The sequence below is a fragment of the Pelophylax lessonae genome (assembly GCF_965119305.1).
Source record: "Pelophylax lessonae genome assembly, chromosome: 2".
Taxonomy (NCBI): Eukaryota; Metazoa; Chordata; class Amphibia; order Anura; family Ranidae; genus Pelophylax; species Pelophylax lessonae.
The window spans coordinates 37,861,122-37,883,248 of record NC_138769.1 but is presented as its reverse complement, the minus strand read 5'-3'; the positions used below and the strand labels follow the sequence as shown (position 1 = coordinate 37,883,248).

Sequence of the window (22,127 nt, the reverse complement as noted above, 5' to 3'; positions counted from 1 at the left end):
AAATACAGCAGCGTGTGGACCATTTTTAGCCCAAGGCATCTCAGTCATCACCAGGCCTTTTTTAGTCAAATGCATCCCCCACTGTCAGTCCCTTTGGGATCCATGCCTCATTCATCTTAATAAACGTAATCAAGACTTTTTTGACCTAGGCGACTTCTCTTCTCAGTGACAATACCTCCTGCTGCGCTGAAGGTCCTTTCTGACAGCACACTTGAAGCGGGGCAGGCCAGAAGTTCAATGGCAAATTGGGATAGCTCAGGCCACAGGTCAAGCCTGCACACCCAGTAGTCAAGGGGTTCATCGCTCCTCAGAGTGTCGATATTTGCAGTTAAGGCAAGGTAGTCTGCTACCTGTCGGTCGAGTCGTTCTCTGAGGGTGGACCCCGAAGGGCTGTGGCGATGCGTAGGACTAAAAAAGCTCCGCATGTCCTCCATCAACAAGATGTCTGTAAAGCGTCCTGTCCTTGCTGGCGTGGTTGTGGTGGTAGGAGGAGGATTACTTTCACCTCTTCCCCTGTTGGATTCCCGTTGTGCTGTGACATCACCCTTATATGCTGTGTAAAGCATACTTTTCAACTTATTTTGTAGCTGCTGCATCCTTTGCACCTGCCGGTAATTAGGTAACATATCAGAGACTTTCTGCTTATACCGGGGGTCTAGTAGCGTGGCCACCCAGTACAGGTCATTCTCCTTCAGCCTTTTTATACGAGGGTCACTCAACAGGCATGACAGCATGAAAGACCCCATTTGCACAAGGTTGGATGCCGAGCTACTCATGTCCAATTCCTCGTCCTCACTGATGTCATTGAAGGTGTGTTCTTCCCCCCAGCCACGTACAACACCACGGGTACCAGATAGGTGACAACGAGCACCCTGGGATGCCTGCTGTGGTTGGTGTTCCTCCTCCTCAAAGCCACATTCCTCCTCTGACTCCTCTTCCTCAGACTCCTCTTCCAGTGTTGCCGCAGGTCCAGCAAGCGATGGTAAGGCTGTTTCTGGTGGTGATGGTGACCACAACTCTTCCTCTTCACGCTCATCTACGGCCTGATCCAGCACTCTTCGCAGGGCAGGCTCCAGGAAGAAAACATATGGGATGATGTCGCTGATGGTGCCTTCGGTGCGACTGACTAGGTTTGTCACCTCCTCAAAAGGACGCATGAGCCTACAGGCATTGCGCATGAGCGTCCAGTAACGTGGCAAAAAAATACCCAGCTCCGCAGAGGCTGTCCTAGCACCCCGGTCATACAAATACTCGTTGACCACTTTTTCTTGTTGGAGCAGGCGGTCGAACATTAGCAGTATTGAATTCCAACGTGTCGGGCTGTCGCAAATCAAGCGCCTCACTGGCATGTTGTTTCGCCGCTGAATATCTGCAAAGTGCGCCATGGCCGTGTAGGAATGCCTGAAATGGCCACACACCTTCCTGGCCTGCTTGAGGACATCCTGTAAGCCTGGGTACTTCTGCACAAAGCATTGTACAATCAGATTCAACACATGTGCCATGCACAGCTCATGTGTCAACTTGCCCAAATTCAATGCCGCCAACAAATTGCTTCCGTTGTCACACACCACTTTGCCGATCTCCAGTTGGTGCGGGGTCAGCCACTGATCCACCTGTGCGTTCAGGGCGGACAGTAGTGTTGGTCCGGTGTGACTCTCTGCTTTCAGGCAAGTCAACCCCAAGACAGCGTGACACTGTCGTATCCGGCATGTGGAATAGCCCCTGGGGAGCTGGGGGGGTGCAGTTGGTGTGGAGCAAGACGCAACAGCAGAAGAGGACTCAGCCAAGGAGGTTAGCAAAGAGGATGGAGTAGGAGGATTAGAGGAGGTGGCAGCAGGCCTGCCTGCAAGTCGTGGCGGTGTCACCAACTCCTCTGCAGCAGAGCCACGCATTCCATGCTTGGCAGCCGCCAGCAGGTTTACCCAATGCGCAGTGTACGTTATATACCTGCCCTGACCGTGCTTTGCAGACCAGCTATCAGTGGTCAGATGGACCCTTGCCCCAACACTGTGTGCCAGACGTGACATGATTTAATTTTCCACAATAGAGTACAGGTTGGGGATTGCCTTTTGTGAAAAATAATTTCAGCCGGGTACCTTCCACTGCGGTGTCCCAATAGCGACAAATTTTTTGAAGGCCTCAGACTCCACCAGCTTGTATGGTAAAAGCTGGCGGGCTAAGAGTTCCGACAAGCCAGCTGTCAGACGTCGGGCAAGGGGGTGACTCTGTGAGATTGGCTTCTTACGCTCAAACATTTCCTTGACAGACACCTGACTGTGGACAGATGAGCAGGAACTGCTGAAGGTGAGAGGCGGAGGGGCGGGTTGTTGATAGGGGGCATGGCGGACAGCAGTGGTTGACGTGGCTGAAGATGCTGGACCAGGAGGAGGATGGTGGCTTTCAGTTTGTGTGCTGCTTTTACTCATGTGTTGATCCCATAGGCGTTTGTGATGTGAGATCATGTGCCTTCGCAAAGCAGTTGTACCTAGGTGGGTGTTGGACTTCCCACGACTCAGTTTCTTTTGGCACAGGTTACAAATGGCATCGCTGATATCAGAGGCAGACACACAAAAAAAATGCCACACTGCTGAGCTTTGCAAGGACGGCATTCTGGTGGTGGCAACAGCTTGCGTTGATTGGCGTGCTGTCTGGCTGACCCCGGGTGCCGAATCTACATGCTGTCTGACTGCACCACTAGCTCCTTGCGATGACCTCCTCCCCCTGCTTCCAACTCGTCTCCTCCTCCTCTCTGTCTCCCCATCTGAACTTTCCCCCTTTTCTTCTGCTCTTCGAGCAGGCACCCAGGTGACATCCACAGACACATCGTCATCATCAGCCGCTTCACTTGACAACTCAGCAAAGGCAGCAGCAGGTACAACATCATCATCATCATCACAATGTACGTCCATGTGTATAATGCTGCCTGACTGAGACATATCCCCGTTATCTACATCCTCTGGCACTAATAGTTGCGCATCATTTATTTCTTCCAACTGATGTGAAAATAACTCCTCTGACGGATCAAGTGAAGCGGCTGTGGTGCTAGTGTTGGTGGTGGTGCCGGCGGGCTGGCGAGTGGTAAATTGAGAGATGCCCGAAGCTGAGCTGGAGGAGGATGGTGCATTAAGGTTCCGAGCGGAAGCTGTAGACGATTGGGTGTCCTGTGTAAGCCAGTCAACTATGTCCTCAGAATTTTTTGAGTTCAGGGTCTGTGGTGGCCTCTGAACACTGGGCATTATTCTAGAGCCTAAGGAAATCACAGCACCACGACCACGACGGCACTTGCGGGGTGGCCTGCCTCTGCCTGTCATTTTTTTTTTTTTATGTGTTGTACTATTAATGCAAGGTGCTGTGCCACCCTATAGGAGTGTTGGGCAGTGGGTACAGTACACTCTGTGGACCTGACAGTCACTGGCAGCCCAGGCAACTGTAATTATAAAAAAATATATATATTTTTAATTTGCAAGCTGCTGTGCCACCGTATATATCAGTGGTGGGAGGGCAGTGGCACAGTACATTCTCTGTGGACCTGACAGTCACTGGCACCCAGGCAACTGCAATTCTAAAAAAATATATATATTTTTAATTTGCAAGCTGCTGTGCCACCGTATATATCAGTGGTGGGTGGGCAGTGGCACAGTACACTCTCTGTGGACCTGACAGTCACTGGCAGCCCAGGCAACTGCAATTATAAAAAAATATATATATTTTTAATTTGCAAGCTGCTGTGCGACCGTATATATCAGTGGTGGGTGGGCAGTGGCACAGTACACTCTCTGTGGACCTGACAGTCACTGGCACCCAGGCAACTGCAATTATAAAAAAAATATATATTTTTTTACTTTGCAAGCTGCTGTGCCACCGTATATATCAGTGGTGGGTGGGCAGTGGCACAGTACACTCTCTGTGGACCTGACAGTCACTGGCAGCCCAGACAACTGCAATTATAAAAAAATATATATATTTTTAATTTGCAAGCTGCTGTGCCACCGTATATATCAGTGGTGGGTGGGCACGCAGTGGCACTGCAGTGGGCACAGTACACTCTGTGGACCTGACAGTCACTGGCACCCAGGCAACTGCAATTATAAAAAAAATATATATATTTTTACTTTGCAAGCTGCTGTGCCACCATATATATATCAGTGGTGGGTGGGCACGCAGTGGCACTACAGTGGGCACAGTACACTCTGTGGACCTGACAGTCACTGGCAGCCCAGGCAACTGCAATTATACAAAAATATATATATTTTTTTTTAATTTGCAACAAGATGCTGTGCCACCGTATATCTATCAGTGGTGGGCAGTGCACTGCAGTGGGTACAGTACACTCTGCGGACCTGACCTTATGACAGAGGAAAAAAAAAAATATTTTTTAAAATGCACGGTACTGTGCCTGTGCAACCCGAAATGAGTGTGGCGTGCACACAGTACAGTCTGTGGTGGGTCTGTGGCCTCTCACACACAGCGGGCAGGCAACTGCAGTGTAAAATAGATATATATATATATATATATATATATATATATATATATATATATATATATATATATATATATATATAAAAAGAAAAAACTCAATTACCAGCCCTTAAAAGGGCTTTTGAGGACACTAGATATAGATATATATATATATATATATATATATATATATATATATATAATAAAAAAAAATTACACAAATACCAGCCCTTACAAGGGCTTTTTGGGGTGCTGTCAGGAATAGGATGCTGTCCTTACAGCAGTAGTGGACCAAGAACACTGACTAGCAAGACCAGGAACACTGACAACTGTCCCTAGCTATTAACAGCAGCAGCAGCAGCACTCTCCCTGCTCTCACTAACACACACTGCTTCAGAATGATCTAAGATGGATGCTGCCCTTGCTTATTTATAGGAGGTGGGAGGGTGTGGGAGGGAGGTATGCTGATTGGCTGGAAATGTGCCTGCTGACTGTGAAGTTCAGGGTCAAAGTTTGCCTCAATGATGTATTATGGGGGGCGGACCGAACATCGCATATGTTCGCCCGCAGCGGCGAACGCGAACATGCTAAGTTCGCCGGGAACTGTCCGCCGGCGAACAGTTCGGTACACCTCTACCGAACATATGCATCCACCGTAGCAAGAGGTTGTGTGCTGAGAGCATTGTCGAGAGCATTGTCACTGTGTGCTCCAAGCACACTGACCGAGCTGTCACTGGCGGCCAGGGGGTCAAGCCCTTGATGATAAGACTGCTTTGAGAGTCAATTACAGCAAGGGCCACCATGAGGCAACGTTGAAATATAACTAAAAGCATTTTTTTTTAATAGAGTAGAGTGAGATTAGAACCCCTGTGAGGTTTTTATTGCTGTCTGTGATTTGTTTGTCTATTATTACCCGGAGTGAAAAAAAATCCCAAATTTGAGGTTTTTACCAGAACAGGAATAGAGGGAAAATCTTCCAATAGGGACATTAGTTCTGGTGACAACCCGGGATTCCCTCACTGTGGGGGGATTTCCCCTCACTTCTTGTTTTGGCTATGGGACAGAAAGTGAAGGGAAATCTCCTCAATGGGACACAGATGACGAAAAAAAAAATCAGACAGGGGTTATAACCCTCCCTATAACGGAACCGCGACCCACACTGTGTTTGTTGGCTTCCCGTCAGTACACGGCTTCCTCCAGACTGAATATAGATATCAGATATTAAAGCCGCCCTACATACAAAGCTAGCTGACAACTTAGCTTGTATAAGTTCTGGAACCTTTATTGAACAACCTTACACCGATGTATATACCTCACAGGAGGACATTCCCCTCCTGATTAGATTACCCCACCAGGTCAGGTGCCTGATTACAGAAATATAATTAACCTGAACTAATTATCTAAGGAACCACCAACACAAACAGTATTCTACTTTCCCTCCAGTAACTAATAGATGACAGTGATTCAATCAACCTGAGCCAATTAACTAGCAAACTACCATCATTGAGCTCCTGAAGTACAATACACATTATAAGTGTAAACACAGAACCCACAGTAGACAATAGGTGAGTATATCAGCATATTCAACAATGTGTGGAAGACAGGTGGTTGAGCTGGATATATTAGCATCTGCTATGAGTCTGACTGTGTGAAGCAGTCTCTTATTGGCAATAGGCAGCTAGGCTTTTAACATGGATCCTAGGTCTAGAGTCCCAGTGTCTTCATATGTTCCTTGAGAAATATTGTAGACAAATATCACTGTCCTATTTGAGTAATCCAAACCATATTCTCGGTGTTCATTATTTTCTTGTTCACCCTGTGCCCCTTAAAGACACAGGGTGACTTACACAAAAGAGGGACCAGGGAAGCTGGACAAAGAGTTTCCCGACCTCTCTAAGGTAATTTGGGTTCCACAAGCCCCATGCCAAAAGTGACTCCCGTCACACTCCCTTACTATTCCAAAATGAAAAAAAAAAGTTGTGCCGTAGTTCTACTTTAAACAGTTAACCACTTGTTGACCGCAGCCGATCGGCAGCGGGGAAGCCGATGTGTGTGTCAGGCGGCTCCGATTGCCACCTGACACCCGTGATCGTTCCCCGCAGAGAGAGAAGGACGGTCGGCTGTTGTAAACACAGTGGACCGTCCTTCTCCCTGAAATGATCAGAGCTTGTGATACTTATACTTCTATATAGGATTACATGTCTCTATAGTCATTTCAGAAGCCACACTCCCCTTGGCTCACATTTAACCCATTGATCACCCATAGGGTTAACCCCTTCCCTGCCGGTGTCATTATTACAGTAACAGTGCATATTTTTAGCACTGATTACTGTAGTAATGTCACTGGTACCCCCAAAAGTGTAAAATATGTCAGTTAGAGGTCCGATCTGTCCGCCGCAATGTCGCAGTCCCGCAAAAAATTGCAGATTGACCGCCATTACTAGTAAAAAAAAAATGATCTAAACCAAAACCAATCAAAATACGCTTATTGCGATTCTTTTTTTACCAAAATATGTAGCAGAAAATTGGCCTAAAATGGTAAAAAATTTTGATTTTAAATTTTTTTTTTTGAGAATGTTATATAGCAGAATGTGAAAAAAAATATATATATTTTTTTTTTCCAGAATTGGCGCTTTTTTTTGTTTTATAGCGCGGGTGATCAAATACCACCAAAAGAAAGCTCGGTTTGTGGAAAAAAAAAAGGGCATCAATTTTATTTGGGTACAGCGCCGCACGACCACGCAATTGTCCGTTAAAGTAACACAGTGCCGAATCGCAAAATAGGGCCTGGTCATTAAGGGGGCAAATCCTTCCGGTCTTAAAGTGGTTAAAGTACATCTAAAGCCCAAAAAGAACAAATTTTTGCCCATAAGACTTTCATAAGTTGTGCCAAATAAAACTGATACCAGTATGAAAAAAATACCAACTTTTTTTTCACTTTTAAAGTTCAAATTAGACATACGTATTAGACTTTGTGTATGTCAAAATACAAACAATACAATGTATATGTATTTCTGTTGAGTCACACATATTCAAATTTGCAAGAGCACTTCAATTGATGCATATTAAAGCGGAGTTCCACCTAAAACAAAAAAAAAATACATAAAAATTCCCCGGGACAGTCAGGGCTAGTGCATTCCACAATGGATAGCCTCTGAACTGTGCCGGGTTGCACTTACCTGCAAGAAGAAATACTTACCTTGAAAATGTATTGTCCAGCGCTGCCATCTCAGGTGTGGGCAGCTTGAAGCCAGCGCGATCCTCTTCTGCGTCCTCTTCCGTCCCATGATGCACTGCACCGTCCCATGATGCACTGCACCGGCATGCCCAGAAGCTGTTTAGCAAGGTATGACGGCGCCCGCACCGGAACTGACGTCGGGGCCGGTGCAGGCGCATTGATTCCTGGGAGCGATGGCGTTTAGCTCCCAGGAATCATTGTAAGCCAGGAAGCGACGACTCGCCGTGGCCGCCGTGGGAGGAAGAGGATGTAAGTAAGTATATTATCTTTTAAAACAAGGTAAGTAAAAAAAAAAAAAATTGCGATTATCCATTAGTTTTTCAGGTGACCCGGAGCAAGAAGATGGACGGAAGTGTAATTTTAGGGTGGAACTCCACTTTAAGACTGGAGTCTCTAAGTGATTTGTGGAGCAGCACTCACTTCATCACGAGACAGCCAAGATTTGGTTTGTAAAAGAAAAAAAAAATAAGTGGTCCAACATAAATTTCAAAACACCCATTCACCACTGCGCCACAGAATATGAATAAGAAGTATAATTGAGATTAAAAGCAAAAAAGGAGTCAAATCCGGACGGTTGAAAACCCTATTTTCCGTCCATCTGGCAGATCAGATAAGAACGGACAGGCGGTCCGTTCTCATCCGATTCCTCCATAGAGGACAGCGTGGATCTGACAGCTCCGTCTCCGCACACAGAGCGGAGACAGGGCTGTCATCCGCCTGCTCAGCGGGGATCAGCGGATCGATCCCCCGCTGAGCAGAACGGAGTCCGTCAACAGAACGGAGAGTGTGAAAGGACCCTTACAGTGTAAAATTGCTGTCCCCTCAAAATAACTCAACACACAGCCATTAATGTCTAAACCGCTGGCAACAAAAGTGAGTACACCCCTAAGTGAAAATGTCCAAATTGGGCCCAATTAGCCATTTTCCCTCCCCGATGTCATGTGACTCGTTAGTGTTAAAAGGTCTCAGGTGTGAATGGGGAGCAGGTGTGTTAAATTTGGTGTTATCGCTCTCACTCTCTCATACTGGTCACTGGAAGTTCAACATGGCACCTCATGGCAAAGAACTCTCTGAGGATTTCAAAAAAAGAATTGTTGCTCTACATAAAGATGACCTAGGCTATGGTGACGGGACAGTGCATGCATCCTTTATCAGCAGCCACTGGCGTGGCAGAAAGAAGCCAAGCTCCCCTGAGCCTGTCCTTGTGCCGTACTCACACGGGTACTCATTGATGGCCCTCTGCTGCATGTGCAGCCGCTGCAGCAGTGTCAATGTTGAGTTCCACCTGGTGGGCATGTCACAAATGAGGCGGTTGGTGGGCAGGTTGAATTCCCATTGAATGTCAGATAGCCGAGCACTGGCATTGTATGACCGCTGGAAACTGCCACAGACTTTTCTGGTCTGCCTCAGGAGATCTTGTAAGCCCGGTACCTGTTCAAGAAATGCTGCACCACCAGATTCAGGACATGTGCCAAGCATGGAACATGTGTCAAGTGTCCCTATCGGAGGGCGGAGAGAAGGTTGGTGCCATTGTCGCATACAACCATTCCTGGCTCAAGCTGCCGTGGCGTTAAACACCTCTCAGCCTGCCCCTGGCCCAGTGTGACTCCTATCCCCTAGACAGACCAACTGAAGCACAGCGTGGCATCTTTTAGCCTGACTGCTTGCGTAGCCCCTTGAACACTTAGAGAGCACTGCTGCTTCAGAGGACAATCCAGCAGAAAAGGAGGAAGAAGAAGAGGAGGGAGTGGAGTAGACAGATGAGGCAGAATTGGCCACACAAAATATTGACACTTTGGGCCCAATTTGGACATTGTCACTTAGGGGTGTACTCACTTTTGTTGCCAGCGGTTTAGACATTAATGGCTGTGTGTTGAGTTATTTTAGGGGACAGAAAATTGACACTGTTATACAAGCTGTACACTCACTACTTTACATTGTAGCAAAGTGTCATTTCTTCAATGTTATCACATGAAAAGATATAATAAAATATTTACAAAAATGTGAGGGGTGTACTCATTTTTGTGAGATACTGTGTGTGTGTGTGTGTGTGTATATATATTGTTAGATATTTATTCCAAATTCATAATTCGGCACTTATTGAAATTATATTATATTCACAGCAAGCTTGCAAAATATATGTGGTTTTATGATTAATCATAATATTAATATGTGTGAATGACCTTGATCAGTTGATTAAGGGTCCTTGCACACGGGGCGGACCATTTTTTTTTATCTGCTCCGGCACTTTTTTTTTTACGGACACGGATGACACTTGTGTCATCCGGTCCATATGTCCGTTTGTCATCCCATCCGTTTGCGGATGATAAACGGAGATAATGTATGTCAATGGGATTGCGGATGTCAGCGGATGACACCCCAGGGGCGTGCGGAGCGGCGATTGTGATGTGAATGGCATGACTCTTTACCCATGTGATCGGCTGTGTCCAATGTAAATGAGGAAGTGCCGTTATTCGGTGTGTGAGGCGAGGAGAGCCGATCAGTGGCTCTTCCTCACAGGGGAGACAAAAACAAGTAATCAGGGCACTGATCATCATCAGTGCCCTTATTACACAAAATGTAAATAAAGTGCCAGTTACTGCCCAGCATCAGTACCCACAATCAGTGCCCATAGTGTTGCCAGTCAGTGCCTGCTCATCTAGGCACTGATGGGCACTGACTGGCAGCATTATGGGCACTGATAGTGGGCACTGATGGTGCTGCCCATCAGTGCCGCCCATCAGTGCTCATCAGTGCCACCCGTCATTGCCCATCAGTGCCACCCGTCAGTGTCCATCAGTGCCGCCCATCAGTGCCATCTCTCAGTGCCCATCAGTGCCATCTATCAGTGCTACCTATCAGTGCCCATCAGTGCGGCATATTAGTACCTCCTCATCAGTTCCACCTCATCAGTGCCCGTAAGTGCCACCTCATCACTGCCCATCAGTGCAGCCTATCAGTGCCGCCTCATCAGCGCACCTCAGTGAAAGAGAAAAATTATTTATTTTCAAAATGTACTCACAGAAAATAAGAAAACTTTTTTTTTTTCAAAATTTTCTGTCTTTTTTCTTTTTTTTTTTTTTGTAAGAAATAAAAAACCCAGATGTAATTAAATACCACCAAAAGAAAGCTCTATTTGTGTGAAAAAAATTCTAAAAATGTCATATGGGTACAGTGTAGCATGACCGCGCAATTGTCTTTCAAAATTTGACAGCGCTGAAAATTGGTCTGTGCACGAGGGGGTAAAAGTGCACTGTATTGAAGAGGTTAATATTCTTGTGCCTTATGTTATTAGAATGTAATCCTGGAGCTTCAGTCAATGACTTTGCAAGGGCTAAGATGATGTAACGAGTCTCTTGTAGGCGGGAAGGAGGAAGCCTTTCCCCAGTCTCCTTCCCGCCTACAAGAAGCTTTTTTGCAGCTTTTCTCTGTGGAGAGAGGAGAACCTTCCAGAAGAACAACCATCTCTGCAGCACTCCACCAATCAGGCCTCTATGGTAGAGTGGCCAGACGGAAGTCACTCCACAGTAAAAGGCAAATGACAGCCCACCTGGAGTTTGCCAAAAGGCACCTGAAGGACTCTCAGACCATGAGAAACAAAATTCTCTTGTCTGATGAAACGAAGATTGAACTCTTTGCCCTGAATGGCAAGCGTCATGTCTGGAGGAAACCAGGCACCACTCATCACCTGGCCAATACCATCCCTACAGTGAAGCATGGTGGTGGCAGCATCATGCTGTGGGGATGTTTGTCAGTGGCAGGAACTGGGAGACTAATCAGGATTGAGGGAAAGATGAATGCAGCAATATACAGACATCCTTGATGAAAACCTGCTCCAGAGCGCTCTGGACCTCAGACTGGGGCGAAGGTTCCTCTTCCAACAGGACAACGACCCTAAGCACACAGCCAAGATAACAAAGGAGTGGCTATGGGACAACTCTGTAAATGTCCTTGAGTGGCCCGGCCAGAGCCCAGACTTGAACCTGATTGAACATCTCTGGAGAGATCTGAAAATGGCTGCACCGACGCTCCCCATCCAACCTGATGGAGCTTGAGAGGTCCTGCAAAGAAGAATGGGAGACACTGCCCAAAGATAGGTGTGCCAAGCTTGTAGCATCATACTCAAAGACTTGAGGCTGCAATCGGTGCCAAAGGTGCTTCAACAAAGTATTGAGCAAAGGCTGTGAATACTTATGTACATGGGATTTTATTTGTTTTATATTTTAATAAATTTGCAAAGATTTCAAACACACTTTTTTCACATTGTCATTATGGGGTATTGTTTGTAGAATCTTGTGGGAAATAATGAATTGAATCCATTTTGGAATAAGGCTGTAACATATGAAGTGCTCGGAATACTTTCCGGATGCACTGTAGATGGTGACCCTGAGAGATGCTTGAACAAAGATGGGGGGGGGGGGGGTTAGTACTGTGATCTCTGTGAGAGGCAATACATATCTGAAAGTGTTACACATACACATTACTTGGGACACATGTTACATAGTTACATACAGTACATGGTTACATAGTAGGTGAGGTTGAATAAAGACAATAGTCCATCCAGTTCAACCTGTGTAGGTGTGTGTGGCCGTAATCATCTCTCATATCCCTGAATGTTCTGATCCTTGAGATGTACGTCTAAGAGTCTTTTGAAAGCCACCATATTTCCCGCAGAAACCACCTCTTGTGGTAGAGAATTCCACAATCTTGTAGCCCTAACAGTTAAGTGCCCCCCACGTTGCCACGAGGTTAAAACGCTTCTCCTCTAATCGCATTGTATGCCCTCGAGTCCTCATGCAATCCCTTTCGATTGAATAGATTTTTTTGCTATGCTGAGATCACCATTGAGATATTTATAAATTGCTATCATGTCCCCTCTCAGGCGTCTCTTCTCCAGGGAGAATAAATCAAGCGATTGCAGACGATCTTCATAATTAAGGTCCTCCAATCCCCTAATTAGTTTAGTTGCCCTTCTCTGGACTCTCTCCAGCTCCAACACATCCCTCCTGAGGACTGGCTATGTTCTTCTCATGGAAACCAGATCTGATTTGAGGTCCACTATAATTGTAATTTATTTAGACCAGCCTGGGTGACCTGCAAATCCTGATATCAATTCTAACTTTGCTGACTGAGGTTTTAATCTGCCTGGATGATACTAGTTACTGGAGATAAATTCTTTATTATTTCATACATTTTAAAGAGACCCTGTTACCATCTGGCACATCATAGCTGTCTCCTCTTCTGTAAATGTATAATTACTCTCTGTGCTGACCCAGCTCCTCTGCCCCCCCCCCCCCTCACCTCTCTTCATATATTTGTATGAAGCTGCTGGAGGAAGAGTGAAGTGGAATACAATAGGGTGGTACTTGAGTGACAGCTTTGAGCACTAGGGAGGCTTTAAGGGGAAATAACACAAATACAATGTGTTAAATGAACATACAATCTATGATAGGATTTTTGCAGAAATGTATTGTTGGCGACAGGTTCTCTTTATAGGATAAGAACAGTTTTAGTGCCCCAATCCTTTTATACCTGTTTCCCCTCCCCCAGTACTTTCAGTTTATCATATACTTACCTGCAATGCTACTGCCCTGAGATCTTTACTGTGCGCCTGCCTGTAACCTAAAGATCGGCCTCCCTCCTCCTAGGCCTTGAGCGAGCTGCAGATCCCCTAGCCTACTACAGTACATCCCAGCTTCCAATCCATGGTGTCTCCAATCGCTCATAATTGCCTATAGTGCCCCTCAACCTCCCACAGTGTCCCCAGGCCCCATGAGAGCCTTCAGCCCCCTACAGTATCCCCAATCTCCCACAGTGCCCCCAGCCTGCTGCAGAGTCTTCAGCCCCCATAGTGCCTCCAGCTCCCCATAATTGCTCATAATGTCCCCCAACACCCCACAATGCCTCTCAAATCCCCACAGTACCCCCAGGCCCCATGAGAACCCTCAGCCCCTACAGTGCCCCCAATCTCCCACGGTGCCACCCAGCCTCCTACAGTGTCTCCAGCCTGCTTCAGAGTCTTCAGCCCCCATAGTGCCTCCAACTCCCCATATTGGCCCATAGTGCCCCCCTACACCCCACAATGCCTCTCAAATCCTCACAGTACCCCCTGGCCCCATGATAGCCCTTAGCTCCTACAGTGCCCCCAATCTCCCATGGTGCCACCCAGTCTCCTACAGTTCCCCCAGCCTGCTACAGAGTCTTCAGCCCCCATAGTGCCTTCAACTCCCCATAATTTCCCATAGTGCCCCCCAACACCCCGTAGTGCCTCTCAAATCTCCACAGTACCCCCAGGTCCCATGAGAGCCCTCAGCCCATACAGTGCCCTCAATCTCCCACAGTGCCCTCAGCCTGCTGCAGATTCTTCAGCCCCTATAGTGCCTTCAACTTGCCATAATTGCCCATAGTGCCCCCCAACACCCCACAATGCCTCTCAAATGCCCACAGTATCCCCAGACCCTATGAGAGCCCTTAGCCCCTACAGTGCCCCAATCTCCCACAGTGCTTCCAGCCTGCTACAGAGTCTTCAGCCCCCTGTGTGAATGGGGGCCACATTGTCTGTACAGGAGGCTGGGGGCATTGCAGGACTGCTGTGACAGAGGAGAGATTACTGAGGGCCCAAGCCAGCTCTGCAGCAGGCTAAGTGGCACTGTGAGAGATTGAGGGGCACTGTGGGAGCTAAGGGCTCATATAGGATCTGTGGACACTGTGGGAGTTTAGGGGCACTGTGGGGGGGGGGGGTAATGAAGGCTCTGCAGAAGGCTGGGTGGCACCGTGGGAAGTTGAGGGAACTATGGGGGGCCAGAGGGCTCTGTAGCAGGCTGAGTGGCACTGTGGGAGGCTGTGTGGACTGTGGGAATTTGAGAGGAGCTCAAGGTGCTGAGGGATTACATGGGGCCTGGGGGGGGTGCTGTTGTGGGAGCGTGAAGGCTTTGCAGCAGGCTGGGGGGGTATTGCGCGAGGCTGAGCACTATGGGGGGGGGGGGCTATGGGCGCTCTGCTGCAGGCTGGGGGGTACTGTGATAGGTTAGGTGGCACTGTAGGAGGCCAGGCACTATGGGGGCTGAAGTCTCTGCAGCAGGCTGGGGAGTACTGCGGTAGGTTAGGTGGCACTGTAGAAGGCCTGGCACTATGGGGGCTAAAGTCTCTGCAGCAGACTGGGGGAGTACTGTGGTAGGCTATGTGTCACTGTAGGAGGCTGGGCATTATGGGGGCTGGGTAGCAGCAGTAGGCTGGGGGGTACTGCGGTAGGCTAGGTGGCACTATAGGAGGCCAGGCCCTATGGGGGGATGAAGTCTCTGCAGCAGGCAGGGGGGTACTGCGGTAGGCTAGGTGGAACTGTAGGAGGCCAGGCACACTATGGGGGGGGGGGGCTGAAGTCTCTGCAGCAGGCTGGGGAGTACTGCGGTAGGTTAGGTGGCACTGTAGGAGGCCAGGCACACTACAGGGGGCTGAAGTCTCTGTGACAGGCTGTGGGGTACTGCTGTAGGCTAGGTGGCAGTCTAGGAGGCCGGGCAATATGGGGACTGAAGGCTCAGCAGCTGGCTTGGGGGTAGTGCAGTAGGCTAGGTGGCACTCTAGAAGGACGGGCAATATGGGGGCTGAAGTCTCTACAGAAAGCTTGGGGGTACTGTGGTAGGTTAGGTGGCACTGTAGGAGGCTGGGCACACTTTGGGGGGCTGAAGTCTCTGTAGCAGGTTGGGGGGGGGGGGTACTGCGGTAGGTTAGGTCACACTGTATAGGGCTGGGCACACTATGGGGGACTGGGTAGGGGCAGCAGGCTGTGGGGTAGTGTGGTAGGCTAGGTGGCACTGTAGCAGGCCAGGCAAACTATGGGGGGCTGGGTAGGGGCAGCAGGCTGGGGGGTACTGTACGAGGCTGGGCATTACAGGGGGACGGGTATGGGCAGTAGGCTGGGTAACTCTGTGGGAAATTGTGAGGCACTGTGGGGGCTGATTCATTCCAGCTTGGGTCCCCTGGACATCTGCATTTACATCTGCCTGATTGTCAGGGCAACCATCAGGGGGGGACAGCCCATACACATGTAGGGGGCCCAGGCGTTCCATGGGGCCCCGCTGCCCAGCCTAACCAACGAGATAAAGTTTTTGCTGCTGTAGTAACTAGCAATTGCTAAAGCAGGATGGCCGCAGAGTAAGCTGATGCAGCTGAAGATATGTCTCTTTGCTGGATTGGGCTGTCTCTTTGCTAAATATATGAGCCTGTCTCTTTGCTGGATTGGGATGTCTCTTTGCTGAATGTATGAGGCCATCTCTTTGCTGAATAGGGATGTCTCTTTGCTGGATTGGGATATCTCTTTGCTGAATATATGGGGATATCTTTTTGCAGGATTGGATTCATTTTCATATATTTAAGTTGTAAGAGTGTTTAAATAAAAGTGGGTGCACTGAAGGACTCGGTGAGATTGCCAGCGGGCAGATTTGGTGGGATGGCCAGAGGACCGGCCCTGGGGAATGTTAGTTGTCAGGCCCAGAGGGGCCCAGACCTAAAGCTTTGTAAGGGGCCCCAGAATTTCTGATGGCTGCCCTGCTGATTGTAGCAGAATTTGCAAAGTCATGATCCATGAATATTATCATGCTCCTCCACCTGTCTGCATATATTCAGAAGCAACAAAAAAAAGTGCAGATCTGCTGATTATTGGCTGTATTTAATTTACTATTTGGAGTTCCCACAATAGTAAATGTTATTTACAAACACTGATTATTTTTTCCCCATCACTTGATCTAGTTCTAGTTATGCCTCTGGATATAAAAGTGAGTAATTTACTATTCTGAGTTGATGGTGAAGTTGTTAACTAGAAAAACTGATTCATTCTTTCCTTTCCTCTCCTCAAATCCCAACCCTGCTGCTCTCTCCCTTCCTCTATTCCTCTCTCTGAGCCCCGGTGGGAGGAGAGGGCGTTCCGTTCCCGCCCAGTAGGTGGCGCGCTGTGCACCTGTCTCATAGGGTTGTATGGTGGCGGCGTTTCTCCTGCTGGTCGCTCCGATCTCTCCGCTCCGCTATGATCGGGATCCGCACTCTGCTGGCTCTGGGGATCCTCTGCTCGGTGCGGGGACAAGGTAAGAAGGGGAGGACTGCATGCGGTCGTGCTGGATATTTCACAGATACAAAGGCTGCACGGTCTGTGGATGGAGAGGGATACATGTGGCCCTATAGGGGGGAGAGAGGGGCCCCTGTACTGGGATATACTGGTATGGTAAGGAGGGGTCATTCTATGGCCATATACAGAAGGTTTTCATATTATCTCCCAGGAGCCGGACAGCCCACTTACCTGCGGTCCAATCCTGAACTTATATTAAAGGGACGGTCATAGGGTTGTCACCTCGTCCCTTTAATCCAGGACATGTATTTATTACCCAGGTTCTAAGGCTTATATAATGTACATAAAGCACTAAGTGAGTTTAATTAGCACCTCAATCAGCCACAGGACCGGTGTAATTAATGTTTCCTGGTTTAAAGGGACAAGGTGACAACCCTAAGGGTTATAGGGCGCTTGTATGGAGCGCAGAGCTGCGACCGCCCAACGTTACTGGGATGAGCCCAACTGCGCTGCGCTGAGCGTTCGGCCAATTTTCAGGTGCCGAATTGAACCCCATTGAAATCAATGGAAGCTGAATCTTTTTATTTTATTTTTTGCATACATAGTTAGTGAGGTTGAAAAAAGATATCAGTCCATCAAGTTCAACCTATGATGTGTGTTTGTTTTTGCTGTTAACCGTACATTGTATACATCTTTATGTTGTGGTCTTTAAGGTGCCCATCTAATAGTTTTTTGAAACTATCGATGCTCCCTGCTGATATGACTGCTTGTGGAAGAGAATTCCACATCCTTACCGCTCTTACAGTGAAGAACCCCTTACGTATTTTAAGGTTAAACCGTTTTTCCTCTAGTTTTAGTGAGTGGCCACGTGTCTTATTGCATCTCATTTCTCTGAATAGTTTGTTCCTTATGCTAGGGTCGCCAGTACAGTATTTGTACATTGATATCATATCCCCCCTCAATCGTCTCTTCTCCAGAGAGAATAAGTTCAGTGCTTGTAGTCTTTCCTCATAGCTGATGTCCTCCATTCCCCTAATTATTTTTGTTGCCCTTCTCTGGACTTTCTCCAGTTCCAGCACATCCTTCCTGAGGACCGGTGCCCAGAACTGGACAGCATACTCCAGATGTGGCCGGACCAGAGTCTTGTAGAGCGGGAGAATAATCTCTTTATTTCTGGAGTGAATCCCCTTTTTTATACATCCCAGTATTCTGTTGGCTTTGCTTGCAGCGGCTTGGCATTAATGTGTAATTAATGTGTGTCCTGGTTTAACCACTTAAGCCCCGGAGGATTTGGCTGCTAAAGGACCAGGGGTTTTTTTGCGATTTTTTACTGCGCGACTTTAACGGACAATTGCGCGGTCGTGCGACGCTGTACCTAAACTAATTTGACGTCCTTTTTTTCCCACAAACAGAGCTTTCTTTTGGTGGTATTTGATCACCTGTGCGATTTTTTTGATCACGCGCTATAAACAAAAAAAGAGCGTAAATTTTGCAAAAATAACAATATTTTTCACATTTTTTTATATGAAATTCCCCCAAAAAAAAAGTAAAAATCAAAATTTTTTAACATTTTTCGGCCAATTTGTTTTATGCTACCTATGTTTGGTAAAAAAAATCGCAAAAAGCGTATTTTGTTTGGTTTGCGCAAAAGTTATCGCGTTTACTAACAAAGGGAAAGATTTTTGTCATTTTTGGTGTTTTTTTTTTTAACGCGTAATGGCGGCGATCTGCGATTTTTTTTTCGGTACTGCGACATTGCGACGGACAGATCGGACCCTTGACTGACATTTTTGACACTTTTGGGGGTACCAGTGACATTACTGCAGTAATCAGTGCTATACATATGCACTGTTACTGCAAAAATGACACTGGCAGGGAAGGGGTTAACTTTATTGGACAGGGAGGGGTTAAGTGTGTCCTAGGGGCGTGCTTTCTACTGTGCAGGGACATTCCTATTGGTGTAAAAGCAAAGATCAACCGTTCTACATAGTAGAACGGTCAGATCTTCACTTTTACACAGGGAGAACTGACAGGCAGCTTGTTTACACAAGCTGCTCTGTCTTTCTCCCTTCACAGGAGCGATCGCAGTGTGACTGGCGGACATCGAGTCCGCCGGTCACACGCACTGACTTGCCTGTGAACGAGCCTCGGCGGGCGCGCGCCCGCCCGCGATAGGCTCGCAAGTCAGTGACAGGCGAGTGACGTACCGATACGTCACTCTGCCTGGCCGGGGCTGACCGCCGCAGTATATAGTCGTGCGGCGGTCGGCAACCGGTTAAAGGGACGAGGTGACAACCCTAAGGGTCATAGGGCGCTTGTGCAGAGCTGCGACCGCCCAACGTTACTGGGATGAGCCCAACTGCGCTGCGCTGAGCGTTCGGCCAATTTTCAGGTGCCGAATTGAACCCCATTGAAATCAATGGAAGCTGAATCTGTCATATTAAAAATGCCCGTCTTCTGGGGTAATAGGGAAGGGCGAGGTGGGCACTGCCCTGGGAAACATACCAATGGAATAATAATAAATAAATAAAAAACAAAATTCCGTTCGGCCAGGATGTGTGTGTTTTTGTTTTATTTTTATTGCTTAGGTGGAAAGTGCCAAAATTACTTTAGGCTGCATTCACATGTCAGCTTATAATCGCGGGCAGAACCGCCGCGGTTCCGCCCGCGATTCGGAGATTTATTGCAAATTGCGGGACGCCTAGCGTTGCCCGTTGATTTGCAATAGCCCCCCAAACGCCGAGCGATGTTGCCGCGATTTACGCCCGCCGAATCGCGGCAACATCGCGCAAACAAAATCGCAGGACACAATACGCTCCAAAGAAGCTCTTGTACTTTTTTGGAGCGTATTGCGTCCCGCGATTTTGTTTGCGCGATGTTGCTGCGATTCGGCGGGCGCAAATCGCGGCAACATCGCTCGGCGTTTGGGGGGCTATTGCAAATCAACGGGCAACGCTAGGCGTCCCGCGATTTGCAATAAATCTCCGCCCGCGATTATAAGCTGACATGTGAATGCAGCCTTAAATCTAGAGCAGGGAAACTCCAAACTTTGGCCCTTCAGCTGCTGTGGACCAGGGCTGCTGATAGAAAACACGGGGGCCCCTTACAGACTACCTAAAAGGGCCCCCCAAGAAAGTATTAAAGCTATATTTAGCTAAAAATACAATAAAATCATTATTAGCAGAAACAAATACAACATAACTCACAGAATGCCTGCTAAATCAAAAAGAAAAAAATTAGTTAATAAATAAAAATGAAGATGAGATGAAAAAAATATACAGGCTGGGCAGTTAGAGCTTCGGGATCAGAGAGACAGAGGGAGGGAAACAAAGGTACAGAGATAACAAACTCAGGAGCAGAGCTAACACTAGAGCCAGTGCTGGTAAGGGGGGGGGGGGGGCACACAGGGAAGGGAATTGGTGAGGGTCAACTGTCTTTCTCAGCAGATAAAAGCTGGCAGCAGGGAGAGGGGGAGAGACCAGCTTTCAGCTGCTGGGGGAAGAGTTCATCACTAAGCCCCCCTCCCTGTGTGGGCCCTCCTGTGTGTCCGGGCCTCTACTTAATCCAAAGGGGGGCACACAGAAAATGCTGAGGCTAAGTTAGCTGTTTTGAAATGGCACTGGGGTGGCTCTGAAATAAATTGCCTACCTCTCTGCTTCTTTCTCCATCTCTCTCTCTCTCCATCTTTATCTTATATTATATATTTATCTATCTGTCTCTTTTTGTCTGCCCCTCCATCTGTAATTCTCTCTATATCTTGTTTTCTCCATCTCTGTCTTTCAGTCTCTTTCCCCTTCCATCTCTCTCTCTCTCTATCTCTCTCTTTCTCTATTGCTCTCTCCATCTCTCTCTCTCTCTTCATCTCTCTCTCTCTCTTTATCTCTCTCTCTCTCTCTCTCTCTTTATCTCTCTCTCTCTCTCTTTATCTCTCTCTCTCTCTTTATCTCTCTCTCTGTCTTTCTCTGTCTCTCTGTCTCTCTCTCTCTCTCTCTCTCTCTCTCTCTCTCTCTCTCTCTGTCTTTCAAATTCAAATTCAAATAAGCTTTATTGGCAGGACCAAGTACATTTTAGCATTGCCAAAGCAGTTTGGTTTGGGGGGGGGGGGGGGGGGGGTAATGGGTAATATAGAGGGGAATGGGGGGTGAGTCTATGTAAAGGATTTTTAAGTCCTCAGTTTTTCATGTCCCTCTCAGTCTGTGACACGCTGTCACATGTTGTGCAGCTATTCTCACCATTGGCTCCTCTTCTCCCAGTAGGATTTGGAGTTTCCTCTTCTCTTCTATAGAATTGAAGTCCGGGATGAGAGCGGAGAGTCTCTGGAAGTGAGTGTCCCTCACTGATGAGTACTTAGGGCACTGTAGCAGGAAGTGGTCCTCGTCCTCCAGGACCCCCTGGTCACATTGCTGGCACAATCTGCTCTCCCTGGGCTTGTAGGTCTGTCTGTGCCGTCCTAATTCCATTTCCAGGCTGTGGGCGCTCAGTCTGTACAGGCTCAAGGTCTGTCTGTCTTTGGGCTCTTGTAGCACCTCCAGGTATGGGGCCAGTTTGTAGTCTCTCTGCAGTGACTGGTAAACAGTTAGTTTCTTCGAGTTTGTAATTTCATTTCTCCATTCTTCAACATATTTTTCTTCGGAATAATTTGTTATGTTTTTTATTTGTGGTTTTGTCAGGCCAGACTGTTGGGGGTTTGGGATGGGCAAGGCGCTGATAAGTTGTTGCAGACCGCCAGGCTTGGGCTGGTTCTTATTGGTCAGTAGGGCCTTATGATGGTACGAGTCGGGACTGCTGTTGTGTAGATGATCCCAGAATGATAGCGCCCTCTTCTGTATTGCAAGAAGTAAGGGAAATCTGCCCAGCTCAGACCGGCAGGCACTGTTAGAGGTGCTCCGGTGGACTTGGAGGAGGTGCTTGCAGAATTCCAGATGGAATATTTCTGTCGGGCTGGAGTCCCATTTGGATTGGTCTGGGTAGGTGACAGGACCCCAAATCCCACTGCCGTAAAGAAGGATTGGGGTGATGACGCTATCAAAGATTCTAAGCCAGACTTTCACTGGGGGTTTTAGGTGATACAGCTGTCTCCTGATGGCATAGAAGGCTCTGCGTGCATTGTCTTTTAGTGCTTCTATGGCTGGCTTGAAACTTCCTGATTGGTTGATTTCTAGGCCGAGGTAGGTGTAGCTGTTAGTTTCCTCAAGAGTGCGGCTGTTTAGTGTAAATGAAGGGCTCTTTGTGTTCTTTCTTTGGAAGACCATGATTTTTGTTTTCTTTGAGTTGATGGGTAGTGCCCATGTGGCACTGTATTTCTCCAGCACTTCCAGGCTGTCTTGTAGGCCTTTCTCTGTTGGTGACAGAAGTAGGAGGTCATCTGCATAG

At 47.7% G+C, this 22,127-nt stretch overlaps 1 protein-coding gene across 1 annotated transcript in view; it reads left to right on the top strand.

Annotated features, from left to right (window-relative positions):
• Positions 1-16,628: 16,628 nt before the first annotated feature.
• Positions 16,629-22,127, top strand: part of LOC309547929 (nectin-1-like) — a gene marked incomplete at its 3' end in the record, with an annotated part of 155,393 nt that continues 149,894 nt past the window's right edge. The window contains exon 1 of the mRNA XM_082247927.1: positions 16,629-16,773. Coding sequence (XP_082104053.1) covers positions 16,716-16,773 — 58 coding nt within the window. The 5' untranslated portion in view covers positions 16,629-16,715. The remainder of the gene's footprint in view (positions 16,774-22,127) is intronic.